Source organism: Osmerus mordax, chromosome 14 (assembly GCF_038355195.1).
Source record: "Osmerus mordax isolate fOsmMor3 chromosome 14, fOsmMor3.pri, whole genome shotgun sequence".
NCBI lineage: Eukaryota > Metazoa > Chordata > Actinopteri > Osmeriformes > Osmeridae > Osmerus > Osmerus mordax.
Window position 1 is genome coordinate 11,326,706 of NC_090063.1, and position 23,122 is coordinate 11,349,827.

Sequence of the window (23,122 nt, forward strand, 5' to 3'; positions counted from 1 at the left end):
ACATTAGGACTGCGCTTACCTGTCATGGAGTCAGTACTCACGATCATGAATGCTAAATGCTAACAAGCGTGTATGCTAAATGCTAACTAGCATGTCCACTAAATGCTCACTTGCATGTAGACTGAAACTGGTCAGTGATGAGCTCACAAATGCTTGCCAGCTCCTACCTGCATGCCCAGCGATTTTTTACGTTCCCATCAAGTGTTCTGATTACACTACAGTACCTTCACGACACGCTAATGCTTACCATCGCTCAAACCCATACACTCAGACAGTTTTTGAGCTACAGTTATCGTGTTGTAAGGACTTACAGTACAGCCTTGAAAGTTCCTTTACTTGTGCAAGCTTGCATGTAATCTAGCTACCTGTGGTATTAGCAACTGCGGTGGCCTCTACGATTCCCTGTACTAACTCTAGCCAGCTAGCTCCCCCGTAAGCTAACCACTAACGTGCTAACCAGCTGTCTCCTACCCTAACAGGGGCGAGCCTCTGTTGCCTTGCCAAGTCCGCCCCTGATGTGGCACAGACTGGTTACCTGTCCAATTTCACTGCCAATTTATTGAACGTTTTCAATCTTCCCACACAATGTAATTCCCGACCTTTCTCCTATTCACTCCTCAATGCAGAACCCCTCTTCCCCCAATCCCCTCCCAGTTTTAACTCACCCTTCCTAATTTAACGGCGGTCACACTTTCGTCCTCCCAGCGGTGGTTGCGTCGGGTTCAGAGGTCACAGAGGTTAGGGGTCAGGTTGGCGTTGGCGAGGCGGTGGCGGTCACCGCTGGTCCTGTTGGTTTCTCCTCAGGCAAGGAGAAGGCCAGCCCCGGTCGCCCCGCCGACGCGGACCCCCAGGCCCCCGACAGCGAGTCCGTCATCGTCGCCATGGAGAGGGTGTCCGTGCTCTTTGACAAGTATGGAAACGCACTTTGGGTGTATACACATCCACGCCCAGGCAGCCAGATGCAGCCAGACCCTCATCCCTGTCCTTGCCTCTGGGACGCTTCTCTCTCCAGGATCCGTAAGGGTTTCCCCAGCGAGGCGCGGGTGGTGGCCAGGATCCTGCCACAGTTCCTGGACGACTTCTTCCCTCCGCAGGACGTCATGAACAAGGTCATCGGGGAGTTCCTGTCCAATCAGCAGCCTTATCCACAATTCATGGCCAGCGTGGTTTACAAGGTCAGTGGGGAATGACTCACCCTCACAGACTCTCTCTCACACACACACACACACACACAAACACATCCTTGTTTAAATTGGCGCTGGTATTTTTCTACCGTCTTCATTAGTCAGTTCTGCCATTTTGTCCTGTTCTGTCTAGAAAAGGAATGTTCCCTTGAACAGAATTTCAATGGAAATGTGGTCAGAAACCGTTGCTTAGTTACTGGTATAGAGCTCTTTGTTTCATGGACTTGCAAGCACTTTCTTAACAACATGTTGGCAAGGCAACGGGCAACAGAAAGAACACCAACCATGGTAGTATAGTTAAGGCTCAATGGCAGAAATAAACCTTGCATTTGTTCTTCCCATGAAATTCTCCACAATGTGGATCCTGGTAATTGTCTGGTTGCAATGATTCCTCTCTCCTCCCCCTCACTCCTTCATAATTCTTCTCCTCCACGTCCATATCTGTCCCCTCCAGGTGTTTCAGACTCTGCATGCGACAGGCCAGTCATCGATGGTGCGTGACTGGGTGCTGCTGTCCCTGTCCAACTTCACCCAGAGGACGCCCGTGGCCATGGCCATGTGGTCGCTCTCCTGCTTCTTCGTGTCTGCCTCCACCTCCCAGTGGATCTCCGCCCTGTATCCTTGCCGTCTACCTGTGTGTGTGTGTGTGTGTGTGCGCATCGGTGTTTGTGTCTGTGTGTTTGTGTGCGTGAGAGTGTGTTTATGTATCCCCCATCTCCCCATATACTATTTCCTCCTTAACCCCCCGCCCACTCCAGCCTGCCTCACGTGATCAGCCGTATGGGAAAGAGCGAGGTGGTGGACGTCAACCTCTTCTGCCTGGTGGCCATGGACTTCTACCGGCACCAGATCGACGAGGAGCTGGACCGCCGGGCCTTCCAGTCCGTCTTCGAGACGGTGGCCTCACCTGGCAGCCCCTACCACCAGCTCCTGGCCTGCCTGCTCTCCATCCACCAGGACACCTCCCTCTGAAGGCTTAGGGAGGGGTGGGGGAGGAGGTGAGAGAGAGAGAGACAATATACCAGGACACCGTCCTCAGAAAATAGAAAGAGGGACATTAGGAAAGAGAGGACACCTTTCGCCAGAGAAAGAAGGTTAGGAGAGAAAGAGAGAGTGTGGAATGAGAGAGAGAGAGAAAGAGAGAGAGAGCACACCTAGACACTCTCCCAGAAAGAGAATGAATGGAAAGATGAGGTAGACTAGAGGGTTAGATGGATACAGAGAGTTCTTATGTTATCTCTGCTGTATTCTCTGGCCTCATCCTCCCTGTCCCTTTTCCCCACTAATTTCAAGTCAAGGGTTGATAGTGATATGGAAACTTATCCGGTCCTTCAAACCGTCAAAGAAGCATGAAGAGGAAGTGTTGAAAGGGAAGCCATCTTGGAACGTTTGGACGCACTATAGCTAGTCACAGACCTGCACTCTCTCACTGTCCATAGATAAAGAGGAATGGTCTTTCAGAATTATGAAATACACTGGTCCCAAATGCTTTAATGGTTCTACCCTCACTCACATTTCCCCAGGGATGCTTCCGCAAGGACGTACGACAACACTAGCCCCACTCGAACTGACCTTCATCCAGCACCTTGACGAGCAAAGAAAATAATATAAGTGATATTAAGAAGAAAGATAAAGAATGAAAAAGAGTAAAGAAACTGGATTTGTATATTTTCCTGTGAGGACTTGCTTGAGCCTTGTAACGTTATATTGTATGAAGAAAAGTAAAATCTAAAGTATTTACTATATTTAAAGTTCAATACTTCTATTTTTCAGTGCGTTTTGTTACAGAGAGCAGAATACGGATTAAAACTGACAAAGATCATTAGTCTAGATATGTCTGCTTGGTGTTGTCAGTAGTTATCTACAGTATCTTTGTAGTATTTCTTTTTAATTTTTAAAGTAATTCCCTCTATCTTTTGCTTATCAACTCCAAGATGACAGAGGAGTTAGAAAAAGTGAGAGAAAGGATAGATATGTTTTATGTATCAAGAGTAAAAAGGATCACTAATAGCCATAGTAAATATCCCTGTCTAAAAATGGCAACAACAACAAAAATGCTGCGATTGTATCATTGTCATTGTGGACCGACAGGGGGGTTGGTCTTTCACTGTTAGCATGATGCTACGATTCCTGTCTCTGTGCAGTTGGCCTAGCTTAGCCTCCGGGACTAGACAAAGGTCAACACTGGAGTCACCAATCAAAAGGTTTCAGGAAGCTCACCTGAACACGTGTCCCATAATTACTTGCCACCTATCATAATATGCTTGCCCTTGATGGCTTTGCACTTTGCACCGTTTACAGCTTGGTCAGAAAAAAATGGAGTTCCTGATTGGCTCTTTGGTTAACATCCTGTTTTCTCTGGCGACTCTTTTTTCAGTCATTCTCCATCTTGTCCCATCCCTGATACCCCACACTAAATCCAACATATTTGCTTCCTCTCAGGATGAGATGTGATTACTTATTGGAATTTTAATCAGTCACTGGGAGTAAAGCCTAGTTATGTTTTATTGGAGTTATCTCAGTGTATCATGTCAAGTCAAGCGTATAATTGTAACGTAAAACATAACTTCACAATGCATGAAGAATGACTGCTGTACAAACGGGAGCCTCAAAAATCCTTCATGTAACAGTGACGGGTGTTTTCTTTTTGGACAGACATTCTCAAACGGAACGTATGCAAACGAAGCTTTAAGCCGACATGATTCCATTTTATAAACTTGACCCTGACATGCTTGGTTGGCCTCCTTACTCCTGTACACACACACATACCAGACGACTGAATCTGTCCTACTGTTTATCCTACAGATGCATGACCCCCCCACTTCCCTGTATTTCCTGTATACTGTATTTCTATGGGAAGGATTCTGGCGTTGGTTATGCCGATGAGGGAGGGAGAGGAGGAGGAACACAATACAAAAAAGTACTCTGTTATATAACTGTAGCAACCAACAGCTGCTTTGACCAGTCAACAGGCATCATGGTGTTACCTTAGCAACGCCACCGGTCAATGCTATGATCTTGTCTGTTGTTGTTTTTCCCTCCCTTCAAAGCTTTAAAACTGCTTCTTTTTAATTCACTGTTCTGGTTTTTTGAAATCTTACAGATGTTCGCCACTTACTGTCTTAGTGCAGCGTATTGAGTGTCTAGCACTTAAAAACTTGAAGTTCTTCTCACGTCAATGGAATCTGCTTTCTTGTTTTCTCTGTGTCAATGTACGCTGCATGGGACTTCACAGTGTTTGCATTCAGTACTGGATGACTGGATGACTACCACACACAGAAGGCTATGTAACACACTGACTTTGGTCGTGGTCACCAGTCAAAATGATGTATTCATACAATAAATGATTAAGTCCCCAGTTGTTTGGTAGCTGTTTTTAAGATTATGAAGACAGATGGAAATGTCAGTGTGAGGCCTCCCAAAGCAGTCATATGTGCATAATGAATTAGACAAGCTGTCAGCCAAGAGCAAAGATATATTCTTTTTTTTGTGTGTGCAAGTAATCTATTCCATATTTAATCTGTCTAAAGTCAGATGGACATGTTCTGTTTTAAGGAGATGTAGTCTCGGAAGTCTTCTATGTAGATATTGAAATGGGTCTTAGTTGCATCTTTGTGGTCTTGAGACTATTTTTATTTTTTTAATTCTTAAAATCCAAAAACACTGTACCGAGGTCCCCTGTTGAGATAATACGCTTATCCAGAGTTCTTTTTGGCAGTTGCAGGAAGGAAGGGCCAGTGCAAGGGGGAGGGGCCAGGACAAGGGGGAGGGGCCAGGGCCGAGGTGAAGTTTGATGAGTTTAACAGCCTGCTCGAAGACTTCCAGACTTTTTCTTCTTCCTGTTTTGGCCCACTTTTAAGGTTAGAAACGAACCTATCATTGCGTAGATGAGAACAACACTGTCTTTCTACCTACACCATCACAATTCACCATTCCAGTGAGATGTGAGTGAAAGCATTTGTGCTAGGGAAGAACTGGACTCCTCCCCTCTCCCCCCCCTCTCGATTCAGCTAAACATTGCCATAATGACTACAGTAATTTAATGCTGGGATGTAACAAAACACATACCCTGCATTTGAGGACCTGCATAGGTGACCACAGCCGCCCAGTGTGTTGTTGACAAAGGCAAATGTTGTCATTCTGCTTTTATGGCGTTCATCCCCATGTTTAGAGGCTATGATAGAGCCATGGAACTCAAAACATTCTCATTTGATTCTACACATGGAACTTGTGTTCTGGAGCCTCTTTTGAAGCAGTACATAACCTGTCTCACCTTTCTTCACTGTTTTTCCTGTTCTGAGAATAATATATAATTGAGTATTTAATTTAATGGCACTATTTTAACATGATGAAATACTTGCAATGTCATGTTGTAGAAATGAATAAATGATCAAATGTTAATTCTGTCTATATATTTAATATAGAAAATGTACTGATTGTATTATTTGGCTGCCGTCTTCATGAATTTAAGATTATTATACGTCACACATCCACACACAAAAAAACAAAGTATTATGCACTAAACACTGGACACACTTTCTCTTGTATCAGTTTATCACATGTCCACAGTTCATCCAATTACGTGACAAGCAATAGAGACAAACATATTGTATCCTAGCAAACCTTCCACTTGATAAACTGCTGTAAATGTCATAATTGTGTTGTGGGTGTGACCATCTGCACTAATCCCCTCTCTCCCTGAGCTGAGGAAGAACTGCCAGGCAAGCCAGACGACCAGCGAGGTTAAGGACAAGACACTTAAGATCAGAATTTGCAGACAGGCAGTATTTTGAGATAGACACGGCATAGGTCGCACGCCGTTGTCTAGGAAACAGCCATGGAGTCACACATAATTGTTTCAAATCACCATGAACTGGACTGGGGCGCTTAAGTACTAATCATAGCCCACGAACACTTAATTGTACACAATGGATGCTTTCATGCTGACAATTTAATGCATTGGCTTATTGTGCTGTGCAGCTGACCGTTTGAGATTTCCTGCATGGTTATTATAGTGTCAGTCCAGTCCAGTGTGGTCTACATAATGATTAGGGATTATCAGTGAGATCTCCATATGTCTCCCGGTAAAGTGTAATTGGAAATACGGCCATAAATGGGCAGTACATCAGTGTGAAAGGACTTGTATCATACAAAATTATATGTACACATGCTATAATTCATTGGTCTCTAAAGCCCCACCACCTTACCTGCCTCTACAAGAAATGAAATGAAGCCCTTGCATTTTTTCTCCGTATAGTTGTTGGTGAGGATATTGATCCGCTGTGGTGCTGAAAAGGACATGAACTCAGATCCATCTGTTTTGTTTCCAGACAAGACCACCTGGCCCTGTCTGTATGGTACAGTAGGACATTTACATGATCCAGGGTTTAGAAGTCTCTCTGAAATCCTGTTGCTCACAGTAATAGGACCCTGGATCATGTACATGAATTAAGCCTATTACCCTGCATGATTATTGTTTTAATTCAGGTTCATCGTTTTCAAGTAACTGTATAATTTATAATCTAATATGCACAACTGACTTCTTGAAGTAAAAGTTTGGAGTTAGTAAACAGTTTAAGTTACTGAAGGTGACAATTAGTGAAGCCTAGTGTTTACGTTTCCAAGAAAACAAGCTACAGCAAAGGTGATCCGTCTGGAAGCGCATCACTTTTCCCTGTGATCTTGCCAACACAAATGTCATGGAGAGAGCACCTGTGGCCTAGCCTATAACCTGCCCCCGATTATTCCCAAGGAAGAGAGGATGCAGACTGTGGAATTTCAGCCAGACAGATAAAAAAAAGACTAGACTAGGCAATTAAATTACTATTTATTTTTGTTGAAAAGCTGTAATTCACCTGAAGAAGTTTAATATGCTAAAACTATCTGTTTTAAACTGCCCATCACTCCATCATGTGACCCTGCGTTGGGTCCGTTAGTCCCTCCTTCTCCTCCCCAAAGATTCGCACACCTCCTTCTCCTTACCAGATGGTTGTAGTCTTTTCCTTTGTTTACTTATCGCGGTGTAGCCATTAATAACAATGGGATTGGACTTGGCATCGTCGGACAATATTTACCAGTAAGCTTTTATAACAATCAATTCATAGCATATTTTCACTTTGTCGAGTCAAGAAAGTTATAGGCTAGTTGACTATGCAATAGGAATTTCGTTCACGAGCCAGCACCTTCAGTTTTCTCCTTGAGCTGATTTTAAGAAATAATTAAACTAATACTATTCTTACGCGCATTATTAACATTTACAAAATATAACAAGTTAGTTTAGTAACATTAACCAGCTGGCAATGGAACAAGATAGGCAGGCGGGCTGCACCTTTTTCTTAGCCATATCATCTCCTGCGAATACAGTACCGTTAGCCAGCTGTGTTTCTTAGTAAAATAGCGTGTCAATACATTGCCATTCAATGTTCTATCTACGAGGAGCTTGCACATTATAACATATGTGTAACTGACACTTTGTTGCTGTGTTTATTGAAAGTTGTGTAAACTGTGAAACGTTACAGACAGCTACTTTGTTACACTACAATTCTCAGTCAAACTTAAATATTTTTCTTTTTTTGGCGAGTTGGACTTGATGTGACTGACAGTCATATGGGCCAATGACATGGCAAAAAACGTATGTGTACACTATCGTTGTCAAGGCGACTCATTGAAATTCCTGAGCTTAAGTACAAATGGGGGCGGGACACATGTCCAGCACGGGTGTATTCACATAGGATGATTTTTCAACTAGCGGTTTTAGTCAGTCAAAAAAAGTTAGTAAAATTAGTAAATAGTTTAAAAAGACATGCTGTTCTGAGAGTTAGCATTTTCTTAGATTTTTTATAAAAAATGACGTGGATAATGAACAACCACTGAGATCGCAGTAAGATGAAGTCTGCAAATTTTACAATAATGGTAGGCTAACCCATAGCGTAGCACTGTAGTCTATGCCAGCGAGTCGACATTGCTTGTTTCCCATGGTCGTGTTCATTGTCATTTACTGTGTTGAATTTGCATTGATAACAGTGTATTATAACTAAACATAATCAGATATAAAGTAATAAAATAAAGACATACATACGTTTTTAGGAAGTCAATCATGTTGCCATGCAACTGTACAGGGCTATATTTTCTCCCCTTTCACCTGTGCATGACTCCGAAAAAACTACGTGTTTATGAACCCCTCCTCTAGTCAGGGTCGGAAATCACTCTAAAGCTTTCATTAGTTGTGCTGCTCCGTACTTAATATCTTGAAAATATACTATCAGTATTAACCATGTTTTAAGTGAACCAGTGGTCAACAATGGATATATAGTTTGATTTATAAAAACTGATAGTGTGTAATGTGTGTTGTCTGGTCCTGCAGGTGAACTAGACTGTGAACCCGGCCAGAGTAGCAGCAGGATGGGAGAGCTGGCGTAGCCGTGTTGAAGCTGAGGCCTTGCTCTCACCCTCCTGCTACATTTAGACCTTCTCCTCGGCTTTTCAGAAGGCCACGACACCCACCCTTGAAAGGGGCGGAGGGCGGAGAGGGGCATTTTGGGACACACCCATGCTCTTACTTTGTGTAAAGAAGACCGCCAACATGTCATTTCTTTCACACCAACTGAATTGACTGGAGGTGAAAAAGAGAGAGAGAAACCGGAAAAATGTTCAGACAGGCAGATACGTCATCCAAGAGACGTCATGGGGGCGGGCTGCCCTTGTCCCCGCCTCCCCCTCCCCAGGGTCGAATCCGTGGTGTGGAGGTGGCGCGGGGAAGGACGGGGTACGGCTTTACCCTGTCAGGCCAGGGCCCCTGTGTCCTGAGCTGCATTCTGAAAGGAAGCCCCGCTGACTACATGGGCCTGCGCTCTGGCGACCACATCCTGTCCGTCAATGACATCAACGTCTCCAAGGCGTCCCACGAAGACGTGGTCAAGCTCATCGGCCGTTGCACTGGCATCCTTCACCTGGTGATCGCTGAGGGGGAGCGTCACCGCGGTGGCCGCCACCATGGCAGCCGACGAGGTGCCGGGGGCGGGGCGGCCGCTCACGTGGACTCGTGCTCCAGCGACGAGGAGCTGGGCAGTTTCCATGACAACGGTGGCAGCGGCGCCAACAACAACAGCCACCAACACAAAGGAGGATCCAGGGGAGGCTGGTTCAAGCCCAAACTGGACCACAAGGCCCTGGGCATCAACAGGGCTGAAAGGGTAGTGGCAGAGATGCAGTCAGGAGGGATATTCAGCATGATCTTTGAAAACTCCAGCCATTCTTCCAGCAGCTCTGAGAAAGAGCGAGTCATCGCCCCCGGGCCTTCCTCCTCCTCGTCCTCCTCCTCCAAGCCTCGCCCACTCTCCGAACCTGAGTTCCCCCCCTACCGGAACTCCCACCCCCACTCCCGCAGCAACCCTAACCTCCTGTCGGAGGAGGAGATGGCCAGGGTGCTCAACGATGACTCTGTCTTTCTGGACTCCTACCAGCACCCCCTCCACCACCACCAGGAGGACCAGGAGCTGGAGGTGGGAGTCGGGGATGACTTTGCTCTAGAGCCCAGCGAAGGCATCCTGAACGTGGGCATGATGGTGGGGTACCTGGGCTCCATTGAGCTGGCCTCCACGGGAGCCAGTCTGGAGAGCGACAGCCTGCAGGCCATCAGGGGCAGCATGAGGCGGCTCCGTGCCGAGCAGAAGATCCACTCCCTGGTGCTCATGAAGGTGCGGGTGTCAACATCAACAAATCACTTTTGTTTCTTTTTTCATCTCCCAGCAACCTTTACAGCCTTTTTACAGCCTTCCCTTAAACAAAGTTCAAGTATAGTTTACACAACGACAAGCCTTACTTTTCATTACTTTCATTACGCAACATATTTTTTCATTGTTTGCTTTACATTGTATCAGCTGTCCATCAAGTCCACTGAAGAACAAAATAGCAATTATATTCAATATGATATATAATATCTAATGATGTCAACATTCCGACCACCAGGTGATGCATGACTGTGTGCGCCTGGTCAGTGACAGGGGTCAGGTCCTGGCCACCTATCCTGCCGAGAAACTCGCCTTTAGCGCCTGTTGCCCCGACGACCGCCGCTTCTTCGGGCTGGTCACCATGCAGGCCACGGACGACCACGAGGACTGTCGCTACGGCAACGGGCAAGAGGAAGAGGGTGGTCTGAGGACCTCCTGTCATGTTTTCATTGTGGATCCCGATCTGTGTCACCACCAGGTGTGTTTCGGGGTTCAACATACCTTCTGTGAAGCATATGAATGACATGCCTTGAAAGCCTAACATGTTATGTATCACACTACTGTCCTTCCTCAGGTGCATGCTGGTGTAGCGAGGCGGTTCAGGTTTGAGTGTACCCCGGACCCAGACACCGGGGGCTGTCTGGAGTTCCCCCCCACCTCCCAGCCTCTGCTCCAGTTTGTCTCGGTCCTGTACCGGGACATGGGGGAGAACATCGAGGGGGTGCGGGCTCGGGCCTTTGTGGATCCGGACAACGACGCCCAGCAGAACCACAGCACCAGCAGCAACAGCGACAGCGGCATCGGCAACTTTCTGCCTGAGGATAAGAGCAACAGGGTTCTATTGGTAGATCTGGGAGGCAACGCCCACAGCCCGGGCGTACGCCACTGGGACAGCCCCCCTCCCTCCTCGCAGGCCTGGGGCCCCGCCCTCCAGGGTGGCGGCCCCTCCCTCCCCCCGCCCCCTCCGCCCTTGATCCGAAACGGCTACCGCCACGACCTCCACCTGGCCGACCTCCCCCACCCTCACCCCCTGCCCCACCCCAACCCTCACCCGGAGCCCTCCGGCAGACACCCCCCTCGGGGAGGGCACCCCCACCACTACCCCCCAGGGAAGAGAGGGGGAGGGGGAGGAGAGAAGAGAGGAGGAGGGGGAGGAGGGGAGGCTTCCTCACAGAGGTGGCTGCCCGTCCACGTGTTGAGAGACTGGCGTCATCATCCAGGGGGAGGAGGAGGAGGAGGAGGCCTGGGCCCGGGACTGAGCAGCGACCAGGAGTCCTACGCTGAATCCACAGACGGCTGGTCCTCAGCGAACTGCAGCACCCTTCCGCCACCCATGAACAAGATCCCTGCCGACCGCTACCGTGCTCCGCTGCCCGGGGGAGACCTGGCCCAGCCACACAGGCTCACTGCACAGAAGGACGAGTGGGCCAAGAAGCTGTTTGGGGCCGGGGCCGGGGCCGGGGGTGAGAAAGGAGCTAGGAGTCAAAACAATGGGAAGAAAAGAGGGAGCACGAAAGATGGAGACAAAAAGGTAAGAAGTGATGGTCGATGGTTAAAAGGTGTTAGAACGCAAAATGTGTAAGTTAGTTAGTTAGCTTGACTGTCTGCACAGTGCAATTCAAACCGTTTGTGGATGAGTGATGACTGGTGTGATAATATTGTATTCACCTTACTTTATGCTTTGAAATATTTGTCTGACTGTATGTTTGTACTTGTAGCCTAATAGTACAGATTGTTCTTTAAATGTCATGCCACATGAAATAATGTACTACGATGCTGTTTAGCAGGTTCTAAAGGTTCTAACTGATGGAAGTTTACAGGTCACCTCTATAGCTGTGTGTATGTGTGTGAAGGTGGCCAGGTTAGTGGTTTGTGGTGGAGTTGTGTTAAAACTGACCCAGAGATGAGAAGCCCAGATGCCAAGCTCCATTTCTTATCACACTACTGCAATGGAAAAGTACCATGCCATACACACACTCCATCTCCCTATCCTGCTCTCCCTCTGTCTCTCCCTCTCGCTCTTTCAATATCTCTTTCTCACTGTCTTTCTCTAGAAAAGTCACTCCTACACTTCACATCACTATCATTCTCTCTCTCTCTCTCTCTCTCTCTCTCTCTCTCTCTCTCTCTCTCTCTCTCTCTCTCTCTCTCTCTCTCTCTCTCTCTCTCACACACACACTTTTTATTATGTGTAAAATATTATTCAGATATTTCCTCTATATTGATCGTGAGCCTATAAATGTCACTGTGGTGTACCGGTAGTCAGTGGAGAGCAGATGTCACCTATTTCTCTGCTCCATGCTCCGGTATCAGAGCATGCATTATTCAGCTCATGGACATCTGCCTCCACTGAAAACCACCTGTTTCTCATGGTAATCAACACACTTGGTTTTCTCTGGGAACGTAAGCCTCAAATTCCATCAATGAGATTATAGCCTCTCTTATGGCTAGTTTGATACTAGGCCTACTGCTTAGGAAGGTCTACACTTCTTGGACTACTAGACTATTTAGTTGAGGATCTTGGATCAAGGGCATACAATTCAGCTTGGTTGTTTATGTGTATCTGAGTTTGTCTGCTGTTTTGAGGGGAAAGCTGATTGTACACTGTCAGTGTGACAGTCGCTGGTGGTGGAATAGAACGACTGGCCGCTTCTTTTTAATCTTTGTTTTGCATTTCCTGCTCGGTGTAGGTCATTGTGTAAGCAACTTCCTGTTTTGGATACGTTTTGCAGTTTTGATTAATAGCCTATGTGATTGTACAGGCCTATGATTTATTGATGGTGATTAGACAGTGTGTGTGTGTGTGAGAGAGATGGAGGGAAAGGGAGAGAGATGACAGAGGGAGAGACAGAGAGGCAAGAAGGCAAGCAGGTAGCCATCGGCTAACAATGCCACATGACCAGAATGACAGGATTCTTACAGACAAGTCATTTCCTTTTAAGTGCTTTCCTCAGTTGCAGGACAATTACCTCCTGCATGATCTTGTGTAGCATAGTATTACTGAAGCTGTGTCATAACAGACTGGAACCTGCCTCACCAGGGACTACCACTAGACCAGCTGGTCCCCAGAGCTGGGGCTGGGGCTGGGGCTGGGGCTGGGGCTGGGTCTCGGTCAAGGACCCTTGGGGGACAATCAGAGGAAGTTGAGGAGGGGTGGGCAACAGGAAGTGAGATCTCTGCCTCACCCAGACTATGACATGTGACTTGAGGCGCAGGGCCTTGATGGAGGTGTCACTGGGGCCCGTTACTGTAAGAGCCATCCTGGAAACTGCCTGTTGAGAATGTCGTTTGGGAGAGAAAAAAAAAAGGATTTATTGATGATGAAAGCACGAGTTGGGATGCAGACATGATACCTTGATATTTTCCTTAAATATTTTTTTGTTAATCACAAATGGATAATGGGGAACAATATTTTGTCAACTGGTGGAATCAGTTTCCTTGCTGCATGATTATGTGTGTCCACATGGTGGCACTGTTTAATTATGTTATATTCAGCAGCCTTTGTTTGGTAGACCACCTCAGGTCTTAAAATAACGAATAATTTCGAAAATTACCAGTTCAGTCATGAAATAAAGTTACAAGAACAGCACCCATAATTATGCTTTCAGCAGTAAGATTAGTCTTTACCCATATAAAGATGTCTCTGATAGGACCCGGATTCCTCTGTTTTGTGCCCGTGTGTGTGTGTTTTTCCTGTCATGCCAGCTGTGTTGTCTCATAAACAGGAAGGATGCTTCCCCTTCCTGTTCAGAGAGAAGGAGAGAGGGAGAGAGGGAGAGAGGGGAGGGAGAGGGAGAGGGAGAGGGAGAGGGAGAGGGAGAGGGAGAGGGAGAGGGAGAGGGAGAGAGGGAGAGGGAGAGAGAGAGAGAGAGAGAGAGAGAGAGAGAGAGAGAGAGAGAGAGAGAGAGAGAGAGAGAGGGAGAGGGAGAGGGAGAGGGAGAGGGAGAGGGAGAGGGAGAGGGAGAGGGAGAGGGAGAGGGAGAGGGAGAGGGAGAGGGAGAGAGAGATGAAGCATACAGATAAGTAGTTATGAACTTTTTAGAACTGGGAACCTCCTCCCATTAATGTGTGTTTGTGTGGATCTCAACTCTGCTAGCACACCCTGACTCTAGAGACTAGTGGACTTACTCTAAGGCCTAAAACTGTGTGTTTGTGTGTGTTTGATTTGTCCTTGATAAATAAACATTCCAACCTGCAAAAACTCATTTCAGGGAGGTTACTGCGTGCAGAGTTAAAATGCGGGAGACTTGGGATGTCTGGATCAGGACAACAGGAATGGCTCTCATGCACACACTCAAACAAACACACATGCACACAAACACACATGCACACAAACACACATGCACTGACAATTCATTCCTGTATCCAAGCAACCACTGGCCATGTCAGTGATTTGAAACATAGAAGAGCCCCTATAGTAATCACCCAATCATATTCCACGCACATCCCAGTTGTGTGTCTAGCGCACAATCAGCATTGATTAGCAATTCTGAAGTCAACAAGGCCTCTTGCCTTCGTCTTTTGAATTTAAAACAGCTAAAGAACCAATGATCGGCGATCATAATGGGTGTCCCACAATAGAACATGGAGCAATGGTACAAAATCTAGAATCAATTTTCTGCTTCTCTCCACTTGAAAAAAGAACTCCCGTTTAGATGGCCAAGCCACTACAATCAGATGTTTGTCAGAACATTTGATCACATTTCCCCTGATTGAAGGTAATCTCGGCTCTTGTCCAGCCTGCTTGACAATAGCCTTCCATCAGAAAGGATATTTTAGACATATTACATATTTGTAGGTTTGTATTATCTCACAGGCCTATTTTATGTACAAGATAACATGTTGTAGATGTTCTAATGCTGTATGTGCGTGTGTCTACCATGTGGCTGTAAGTGTGGAATTTGGCATTTAAGTGGAAAATAGGAACAATTCCATGTCTCTCTCTCATCCTCCCTCTCTCTCTTTTTCCCTTGAAGTCATCCATCACACCCATGGATGAGCTCCAGACTTGGGTCACGGCTGATGAGTGCGTGCACGCGTGTTTGTGTGTTTAGCGCTCAGAAAACTGAAGATGTGTGCGATGTGTGTGATAGACCCTACCTGCGTGTTTACTGTTTGGGAATGTGTGTGTGTGTGCGCGAGCGTATGTGTGAATGACGTCTGCTGCGCTGACCTGTGTTCTGGTCGTTGAAGTCTTGGTTGTGTGTGTGTGTGTGTGTGTGAGTGTGAGAGTGCGTGCGTGCATGCTGCCATAGAAAGAGAGCACATCTGCAGAATGCCATATGTGACTACAGGCACATGGTTGTACAACTGCAAATGTTTTTGGAGCTCATGTACAGTAATAAGGAAGTGAAGAAAGCATGTTGTAACTGTGTGTGTGTGTGTGTGTGTTTGCTCAGGGCGGTCGTTTCCGGGGTCTGACCATGGGCTTCCCCCCCCTCCCCCAACGCTCCTCTGGGCGCCGTTCCTTCGGACGCTCCAAACGCCTCAGCCTGGCACGCTCACTGGACGACCTGGAGGTAAACCCCACACACACACACACACACACACACACACACACACACACACACACACACACACACACACACACACACACACACACACACACACTGACTCTGTTTTCTACTGTTGTTGTTGCCGTCATTGTAGCACCTCAGAACCCCAGCACATGTATCATCACATGCTGCGGCACATGTTAAACAAACACGCTAAACACACACATGACCTGGGCCTCAGATCACCACGGTGAGACGCCATCGCCTCAGAGACGGGTGGAATGTGTGTGTTTGTGTGACTGCGTGTGTGTGTGTGTTTGAAGACAGATGTTTACGTTGCTGTTATTTTGATAAGGATCCCAGCTAAACGTTTCTGGTGTCCCCTCTGACCTGGTATGGGATTGGCTGGCACAGATGGAGATAAACACATTCCTTTAAACTGGCCTGGGAAACTAACAGAACCACAACTGCAATGTTTACTTCTTGTGTCTGGGTGACTGGCAGGTTTAAAAGTCCAAGACAGTGGCATTTTAAGAGACGGCCAGTCAAGAATGCGCTGGTCTTTTGACTTCAACTAATTCAGTTGTTAGGTTTCATGTGACTCTTTAACAGTCGTGACTGAAGATCTAACTGGGATCCACAAAGACGCTTGACCACAGAGATAAAAAAACATGGATGACTCTTGGCCTGACAGATGAAAACATGTTTGTTTTACTCCTTCCTCATCTTGGGAATACACTTGAATGTGAAGACTTGACCTTTGTGTGACCTTTCAACTTGTGACTTGCTGCCGGCTTTGGGTCCTCAAATTGGCACTGTTCAGGATGCAGTTGTCAAAACAGAATGCAGTTCTATTTAAACATAGATTTGGTGAGATTTATTGGACAAACACTTATTCGCTCTGTGCTACCCATATCAGTTTAGACAAGGATCTTTTTAATCCTAAAATATTTAATGGTACAATAGTAATTCTAAAGTTGCCGCTGTAAATGTACGTGAAGTTGAGCCAGGCCTACGTCACCTGGTGTTTCTGAACATCACTCCTTCCTTAAAGATCAGAGAAGAGAGAGAGATTGGCATCATCCGAGGAGATGAGGTTGAATTTAGGGGAAAAATCCCTGCTAGGCAATGTGTAAGTGTGGTTGTTTGTGTGTGTGTGTGTGTGTGCGCGCATAACTCATGCTGGGATGTTGCTCTGACCTATTTACAATAGGGACCCCCCCCCTCACTTCATTCTCCTCTCTTTTTTTCTCTCTATTCTACCTTTTTTCTTCCATCGCTGGGCCCCTATTCCGTACCGCACATGTGGTGATGTCCGCAAACAGAGCAGGCTTTGTGTGGGAGGTAGAGGGGGGTGAGGAGGGGAGGAGGGAGAGGAGGGAGGATGAGTAGGAGAGGAAAGAGGGATGGATGGAAGTGTTCCCCAGTCCTTCTAATGAGCTCTGGTGAGCAATGCGCTAACATTCCTCTCATTAGTGAAGTCTCACGCACTCGTGCACACGCACACACACACTCACACACGGACACACACACTCACGCATGCACTAACCAATTAACATCCTAAGTCACAAACAAGCACACAAACGCAAATTATAATTATCTCTCTTAATTTAAGGCACTCACACACACCTACACACAAAAACAGACACACACGCGCACTGCCTCTCAGTCATCTTGTCTGCCACGTTTCCTCTTACAAGATGCCATCTTATCATAGTCTCCTTCTACTCCGGTGTGTGTGTGTCAGTCAGAATGTTCATATTTGTTTGTGGATGTGTCTATGTTTGCAGTGGTGTATATTTCTATGCTGAGACAGTAGGTCTCGAGGCTCGTCTTGTGATGTACACCCCCCCCCCCCCCCCCACACACACACACACAAACACACACACACACACGTACACACAATGTCTTATGACAGCACCAGAGGCAGGGCAATCAGACAGCAGACATCTGGTTATCCAGATGTGCAAGCGTGTGTGTTACCGGGGCCTATTGCTAACCGTACTTAAAACGAATCCCATTAAGACCCCTGTGATGAGGCTTTTCCATAGACCAAGCTCAGATTTGGAAGGAAACACACACACACTCTCTGGAACGATCCATATGCCGTACTTTGCCGCTCAGCTTGGAGGTAGACTCCAGCCTTCAGGGGGTCCGCATGATAAGGAGGTGTGTGGAGAACATCGGTGCCCTAGACAGTGTTCAAGAGGGAGTGGTTCATTCCAGGGGAACCCTGTCTGTCAAACCCCCATCACTGTCGGGGCATGCTGGAGAATGCACAGCTCTGCTGGCTCGCCCTTTCTGCAACGCTTATTGCAACCACACGTCACCTCCATCACGCTCTCTATCTCTCTCCCTCTGTCTCTCGCCCCACTCTATGTCACTTTGTCTCGCTCCCTCTATTTGACACCATGCACCCTTCCACCATTCCATATCTCATTATCTGTCAGTGTCCCTCCCTCCCTCCCTCCCTCCCTCCCTCCCTCCCTCCCTCCCTCCCTCCCTCCCTCCCTCCCTCCCTCCCTCCCTCCCTCCCTCCCTCCCTCCCTCCCTCCCTCCCTCCCTCCCTCCCTCCCTCCCTCCCTCCCTCCCTCCCTCCCTCCCTCCCTCCCTCCCTCCATCCCTCCATCCCTCCCTCCATCCCTCCCTCCATCCCTCTCTTCCTTCACCCTGCCCCCTCCATTGATAATCTCTGCTTTTCTCGTCTCTGCTGTCCAAACACATGCCTTGAGAATACCAAGTAGGGACCAAACACATTCACACCACATTGATTTGGTGTGTGCGTGTATTTGTATGTGCGCTTGTGTGTGTGCAAGCAGAGGGACAGAGAGGGAGGGGAGAGGGAGGGGAGAGGGAGGGGAGAGGGAGGGGAGAGAGAGGGAAAGAGAGGGAGAGAGAGGGAGGGACGGAGAGGAGAGGAAGGCAGGGGAAGATAATTCAGTCCTAGCAAGCCAAGCGGCACTGTGGAACGCTTTGGCAGCTGCCAGGCTCCTCTCTCTGCACGACACACACACACACTCCGTATCCACACACCCACATACAGAGATGTGGATGGACTAGATGTAATGCTTTCTGATGCGGAGTACTGATCTAGCTCTTCAACTTTGAGTATGGACTCTGAAGGAGCAGCTGAAGGAGTAAGTAGAGAAGGTGTGTGTGTGTGTGTGTGCGCGTGCATGTTTTCTCGTTAACCAATGAACAAATCACTTAACTACAACAGTGATTTCAAGTTAGTTTTTGTTGTTTTCTTTGTGCTGTGGAGTGAGGAGTGTGTCTTCGGTGCTTGTCACACCCCAGAGTGTGTGTTTGCACATTCACACGTGTGTGTGTGTGTGTGTTATCTCTGGTGCCTGTGTAGTCATGTAGTGGAATGCTCTGGTCAGACTTACAGCTGATAGTTTGCCTGTTCCTCACACAAACATACCTGCCACATAGCCTCTGGATCTGAAAACATGTGACAACAAGTTATAGATTGAGAATTTCTCAAAATCCTACTTATTAAACTTGAAGAGAAGCAAGCTACATAAAATCGAAGGAAACTAGAGAATATTTTTTATTGCACTGTAATTATGTAAAGATTTTAGAGACTAGAGACATTTTGGTTTAAATTTAAACAGAATTGAAAAGTGAGTCATTAGCAGGAGATAACCTTTCCTGTTCTCGCAGTCAGCTCTTGTCTTTAATGGAATTTTTATTTAGATAATTTAATGCTGATGCAAATGTTAGTTGTGATTAGGACAACTCCTTGACTTCATATCCAATCATCTGTCTTGCAACTTGGATCATGTGAAATGCGTCAACCAATCTGGATATTTTTGTCAAGCCCCTGCATGGTTTCATAAGCAACTTGTTGATCCTTCAAATCAAATCTGTTACAGATAGAATTTGTAAGGGTCTGGGTATAGTTCAGTGGTAGAGCAATTTGACAGCAGAGGTCACAGGTTAAAATCCTCCTGTACTCACTTTGGATTATTCACTTGATGAAAGCATCTGTTATATGCATACGTGACATTAAAATGAATAATTACAAACTTTTGGGAGACTCTGTGGAGTGTCAGGTGGGTGAGATTGAAGGTTTGCGACCAACCCATTGGTTCCATCGTGGCAGGCAAAACCAGTCGAGCACAAAAATCTACTTGAAGGGATTTAAAATGTATTTGGAGGCTGGTTTGGTCAGAGACAGTGTTTCGGAAGAGAGGCTAACTCAGATCTGGAGAGCAACAGCACAGAATAGCAATGGACATTGTTTCACCAAACACACTAGTGAGAAATTTGACCAGAGGGTGCTCCCTTATATACAGTAGCTTTGCTCTGGACACACACACACACACACACACACACACACACACATGTATATAATGCACAGTGTCCATACTTACCCTAATTTAAGTACACAAAACACACACACAAACAGCCCTCGTGATAGTTGTTCCCTGGGCGAGGAAGGTCAGATGATGAGATATGATCAGAGCTCCTCTCAGAGAACACTGGAGGACAACGACACACAGCAAACTGTGTGTGTGTTTGTGTGTGTGGAAAGTTCAAGTGGCGAGTTAAAACTGAGAAACAGACTCCCGGAATTCTCCACTCATATTATCTGTGTCTCTCCAGAGAAATATTATCAAACTCAAGATGGGGCTTTCAAAATATCTCTCTTTCCTTTCCCTCTTTCGCTTTCTTTCTGTCTTTCTCATCTCACTTTCTAGCTCTTTCTCACTCACTCTCTCTCTTCAACCCAATCCCTCCCTCTCTCTATTTCCTCTCCCCTACTAACCCCCCACCCACTGACCCCCACCCCCCACTCCCTCTCTCTGAAGCCTAGTAATAGGGCCCCGTCACCCTAGCTCCCTGACTGGGTGGAGATGAGAAACCTAGCATGGGGTAATTAGCCCTCCAGCCCTTTATAGATCAATGGCCAGGCTAATCGGCTAACTTGTTTTAGGGTTCAGAAGGAATCAATGAGGAAGCCTAGGGGGCTTAACTGGTTGGGTCTCCTGACTGGTTTAGATTAATGAAGGGGGATTTAAAGGAGAATTTCATGTCACATAACAGCAATTTAATGATATTGATGATCTTTACTTTTCCTATTTGTACTCATTTCATCCTTCTTTTCAGCAGTTGTTTTCCAATCTATCCTCTTCTGTCCTAGTAACCTCAAGACAAACTATTCCAGTTTACAAGTGAAACACAAACCATCTCTGTTTCATTAGGGCTACTTGGTTTTGGATGAGCATCAGTTGACAATAGAGACATGGACACAAGAGGGCAGTGTTGAGTTAGATTTTCAAGTCTGTGTATTTGTACTGTGTGGGTGGAAAGAAGGCAGAGAGAGAAAGCTAAAGGCACAATAGAGCGAGAGAGGGAAAGAGAGAGAGGGAGGGAAAGAGAGAGAGAGGGGGAAAGAGAGAGAGGGAAAGAGAGAGAGGGAAAGAGAGAGAGGGAAAGAGAGAGAGGGAAAGAGAGAGGGAAAGACAGATCCATTCTACTACCTGGCCATTATCCCAGGGCTTCATCAGGGTAGTATCATGCCAAGCTCTACACTGATGCACAATTAGAGTTTTGAAAAAATACATGGGATGTGAACTTTGTGTGTGTGTTTTTGATCAGATCAGCAGATGTGGCCATAACCCAAACGATGATGTAAGGAGGGAGACATCTTGAATGTTTTACTGCCATTGAAAACCCCTGAGCTAGCATTCTGTATAACACACACACACAATATTCTGCTAGTCCTATTTAGGAGAATCCCAGCTGAGACTGCAGACCACAGGAATTAGGCTACTAGAGATGGATGACACACTAGGTAATGTAGAGAAATCTTTCCTCTCCTTTTTTCCTCTCCTCTCCTCCCCTTCTCCTCCTCTCCTGTGTCCCATCATTTCTCTCCTCTCCCCATATATCATTGTTCAGACAGATGAGAAAAAAGACTAGACATGCTAATGAGCCAATTATTAAGGCAGTTATTAAGGCATGTGGTCACAAGCCACTGTATGGTCAGAACCCAACATGTAGACCCAACATGGAACTAACATGTAGACCAAACATGTAGACCCGTTGTTTTCTATGACAATGACAAATAAATATATTGAATTGAATTGAACATGGAACTAACATGGAGCTCCATGGAAATAAGCTTTTTCTGACATCAGTATATCCCTCCTTAGTGTACAAAACCAGTGTTTAGAAAAGGGCAGGGTGCCGTCTAATTGCTGAAATTCAACGGTTCCTTCCGCAGTTTCCCTTACTGAGACTAAGGACCAGACACTCAGGGTAGAGGAGATGATGTCAGAGGGAGGTCTTGGGTTGTGGATTTGTTGGTGGTTTCACAGGTGGAATCTTCCGGAACAAAGAGCTCCGTTTATAAGTATAAGAAAAACCACTGTATACACACAGGCAGACATATGGGGGCTCACACTAATATAGGAAAATGTTGGCCATCTACAAAGTTATAAATTCCTCAAGAATGGTCTGTGAAATGGACTTAGTCGGATACACTACACACACACATGCACACTCTTAAACACACATTTAGGTATCACTGGTTTTAGAGTTAGGGGTTTGAAGCCAAAAACAGAGGCATTGAAGCAAAGAGTGTTAGCAAAAGGTGCCAGAGATATTTTCTTTTTGCTAAAACAGGAAATGAATGCCTGCTAGGCTTAGCTGGATTTCTTGACACAGAAGGCCACATGTGAAATAAAATGCCTTTTTGTGCATGCGCTCGCCTGTATGTGCTACAGCATTGCAGTGTGCTTTGTGTTCAAGAAACCTCACTAACATATGCTTTTCCTGTATGATCCATTGTATTCTCCCTTTAGAAACGGGGTGAAAACAGAGAATTTGAAAGTGCTGGTAGAAAAAAAAGTGGGTAATGGAAGAAGAGGAGCTATGGTCATTTTCTGTGTTTTGACTGGCTAATAAATCTGACTCCGCCCAATCTCGCAAACTGATGGTGATGTGTCACCATGGAAACCCAGACGTGCATGAGTATGGAAGTTCCTAGTCAGTGGTGTTTCAGTCCATAACACTGTTAGTGTGTGTGCATGCCCGTGTGTGCCCTAGAGCTATAGAATATGTGTGCGTGTTTTATCGAATTTTTAACTTGAAGTACACTTTAAGTAAACACTTAAAATACATACACTTGTGTGTGTATATATCTTTTTTTGTTTGTGACGGAGGAAAGGAATTGAGTGGTGCATTGTGGACAGGTCTGTGTGTGTGTGTGTGTGCGTGTGTGTTCGTGTGTGTGCGTGTGTGTGAGTGAGAGAGCTCTTGACATGCTGGGGCATGGCTTTAAGCAACACTGATTCCCAGCCCTCTGAGAGTAAGGCGTGTGTAAGCTTTGATGATGAGAAACTCGTGTGATTTGTGTGGGACGGCCATCGTATGCAAGTCAGATAGACTGGATCTACTGTATGTGTCAAAAGTATGAAACCTTATGTGTCCTGTCTGAGAACTCTGTGTGTGTGTGTGTGTGTGTGTGCGGGGCTCCCTGGTATGTAACCAAAGGCTCACAGTTTGCCTCTGAGCGAAGGAGAACAGAATGAATCTGAGTCTGAGGAAGAGGCTCTCCTTCAAGAGAGTGTGGCACTTCAACACGGTGAGTGCTGCTACCGCTAACTAGCTAACTAGCAGAGAGAGGGGGGGGGGCAGAGAAAGAAAGGGAGATAAAAATATTTTCACTGCAGCAGAGAGAGAGAGAGAGAGAGAGAGAGAG

The 23,122-nt window shown here is 46.4% G+C and overlaps 2 protein-coding genes across 6 annotated transcripts in view; both read left to right on the forward strand.

The window, feature by feature from the left end:
- htt (huntingtin) overlaps positions 1–3,915 on the forward strand; it is a 30,721-nt gene extending 26,806 nt beyond the window's left edge. For 4 of the 5 annotated variants that reach the window (XM_067249698.1, XM_067249699.1, XM_067249700.1 and 1 more), the window contains 4 exons: positions 706–910; positions 1,013–1,175; positions 1,639–1,799; positions 1,943–3,915. In XM_067249698.1, coding sequence (XP_067105799.1) covers positions 706–910; positions 1,013–1,175; positions 1,639–1,799; positions 1,943–2,156 — 743 coding nt within the window. In that variant the 3' untranslated portion in view covers positions 2,157–3,915. The remainder of the gene's footprint in view (positions 1–705; positions 911–1,012; positions 1,176–1,638; positions 1,800–1,942) is intronic. The other variant, XM_067249701.1, reaches the window with a different exon arrangement.
- A 4,915-nt stretch (positions 3,916–8,830) lies between these two features.
- LOC136956415 (regulator of G-protein signaling 12-like) lies at positions 8,831–15,918 on the forward strand. The gene is made up of 6 exons (XM_067250314.1): positions 8,831–9,266; positions 9,321–9,880; positions 10,152–10,391; positions 10,488–11,444; positions 15,313–15,432; positions 15,913–15,918. The coding sequence occupies exons 1-6, from the start codon at positions 8,831–8,833 to the stop codon at positions 15,916–15,918; spliced, it is 2,319 nt and encodes a 772-aa protein (XP_067106415.1).
- The last annotated feature ends 7,204 nt before the right edge of the window (positions 15,919–23,122 follow it).

Bases quoted from the DNA above. Each gene is read 5' to 3' on its own strand.
- LOC136956415 (XM_067250314.1), top strand. From the start codon at position 8,831: ATGTTCAGACAGGCAGATACGTCATCCAAGAGACGTCATGGGGGCGGG. The intron at 9,267-9,320 runs GTGGCAGCGGCG...GATCCAGGGGAG, and splicing joins GGGCAGTTTCCATGACAACG to GCTGGTTCAAGCCCAAACTG. The intron at 9,881-10,151 runs GTGCGGGTGTCA...TCCGACCACCAG, and splicing joins ACTCCCTGGTGCTCATGAAG to GTGATGCATGACTGTGTGCG.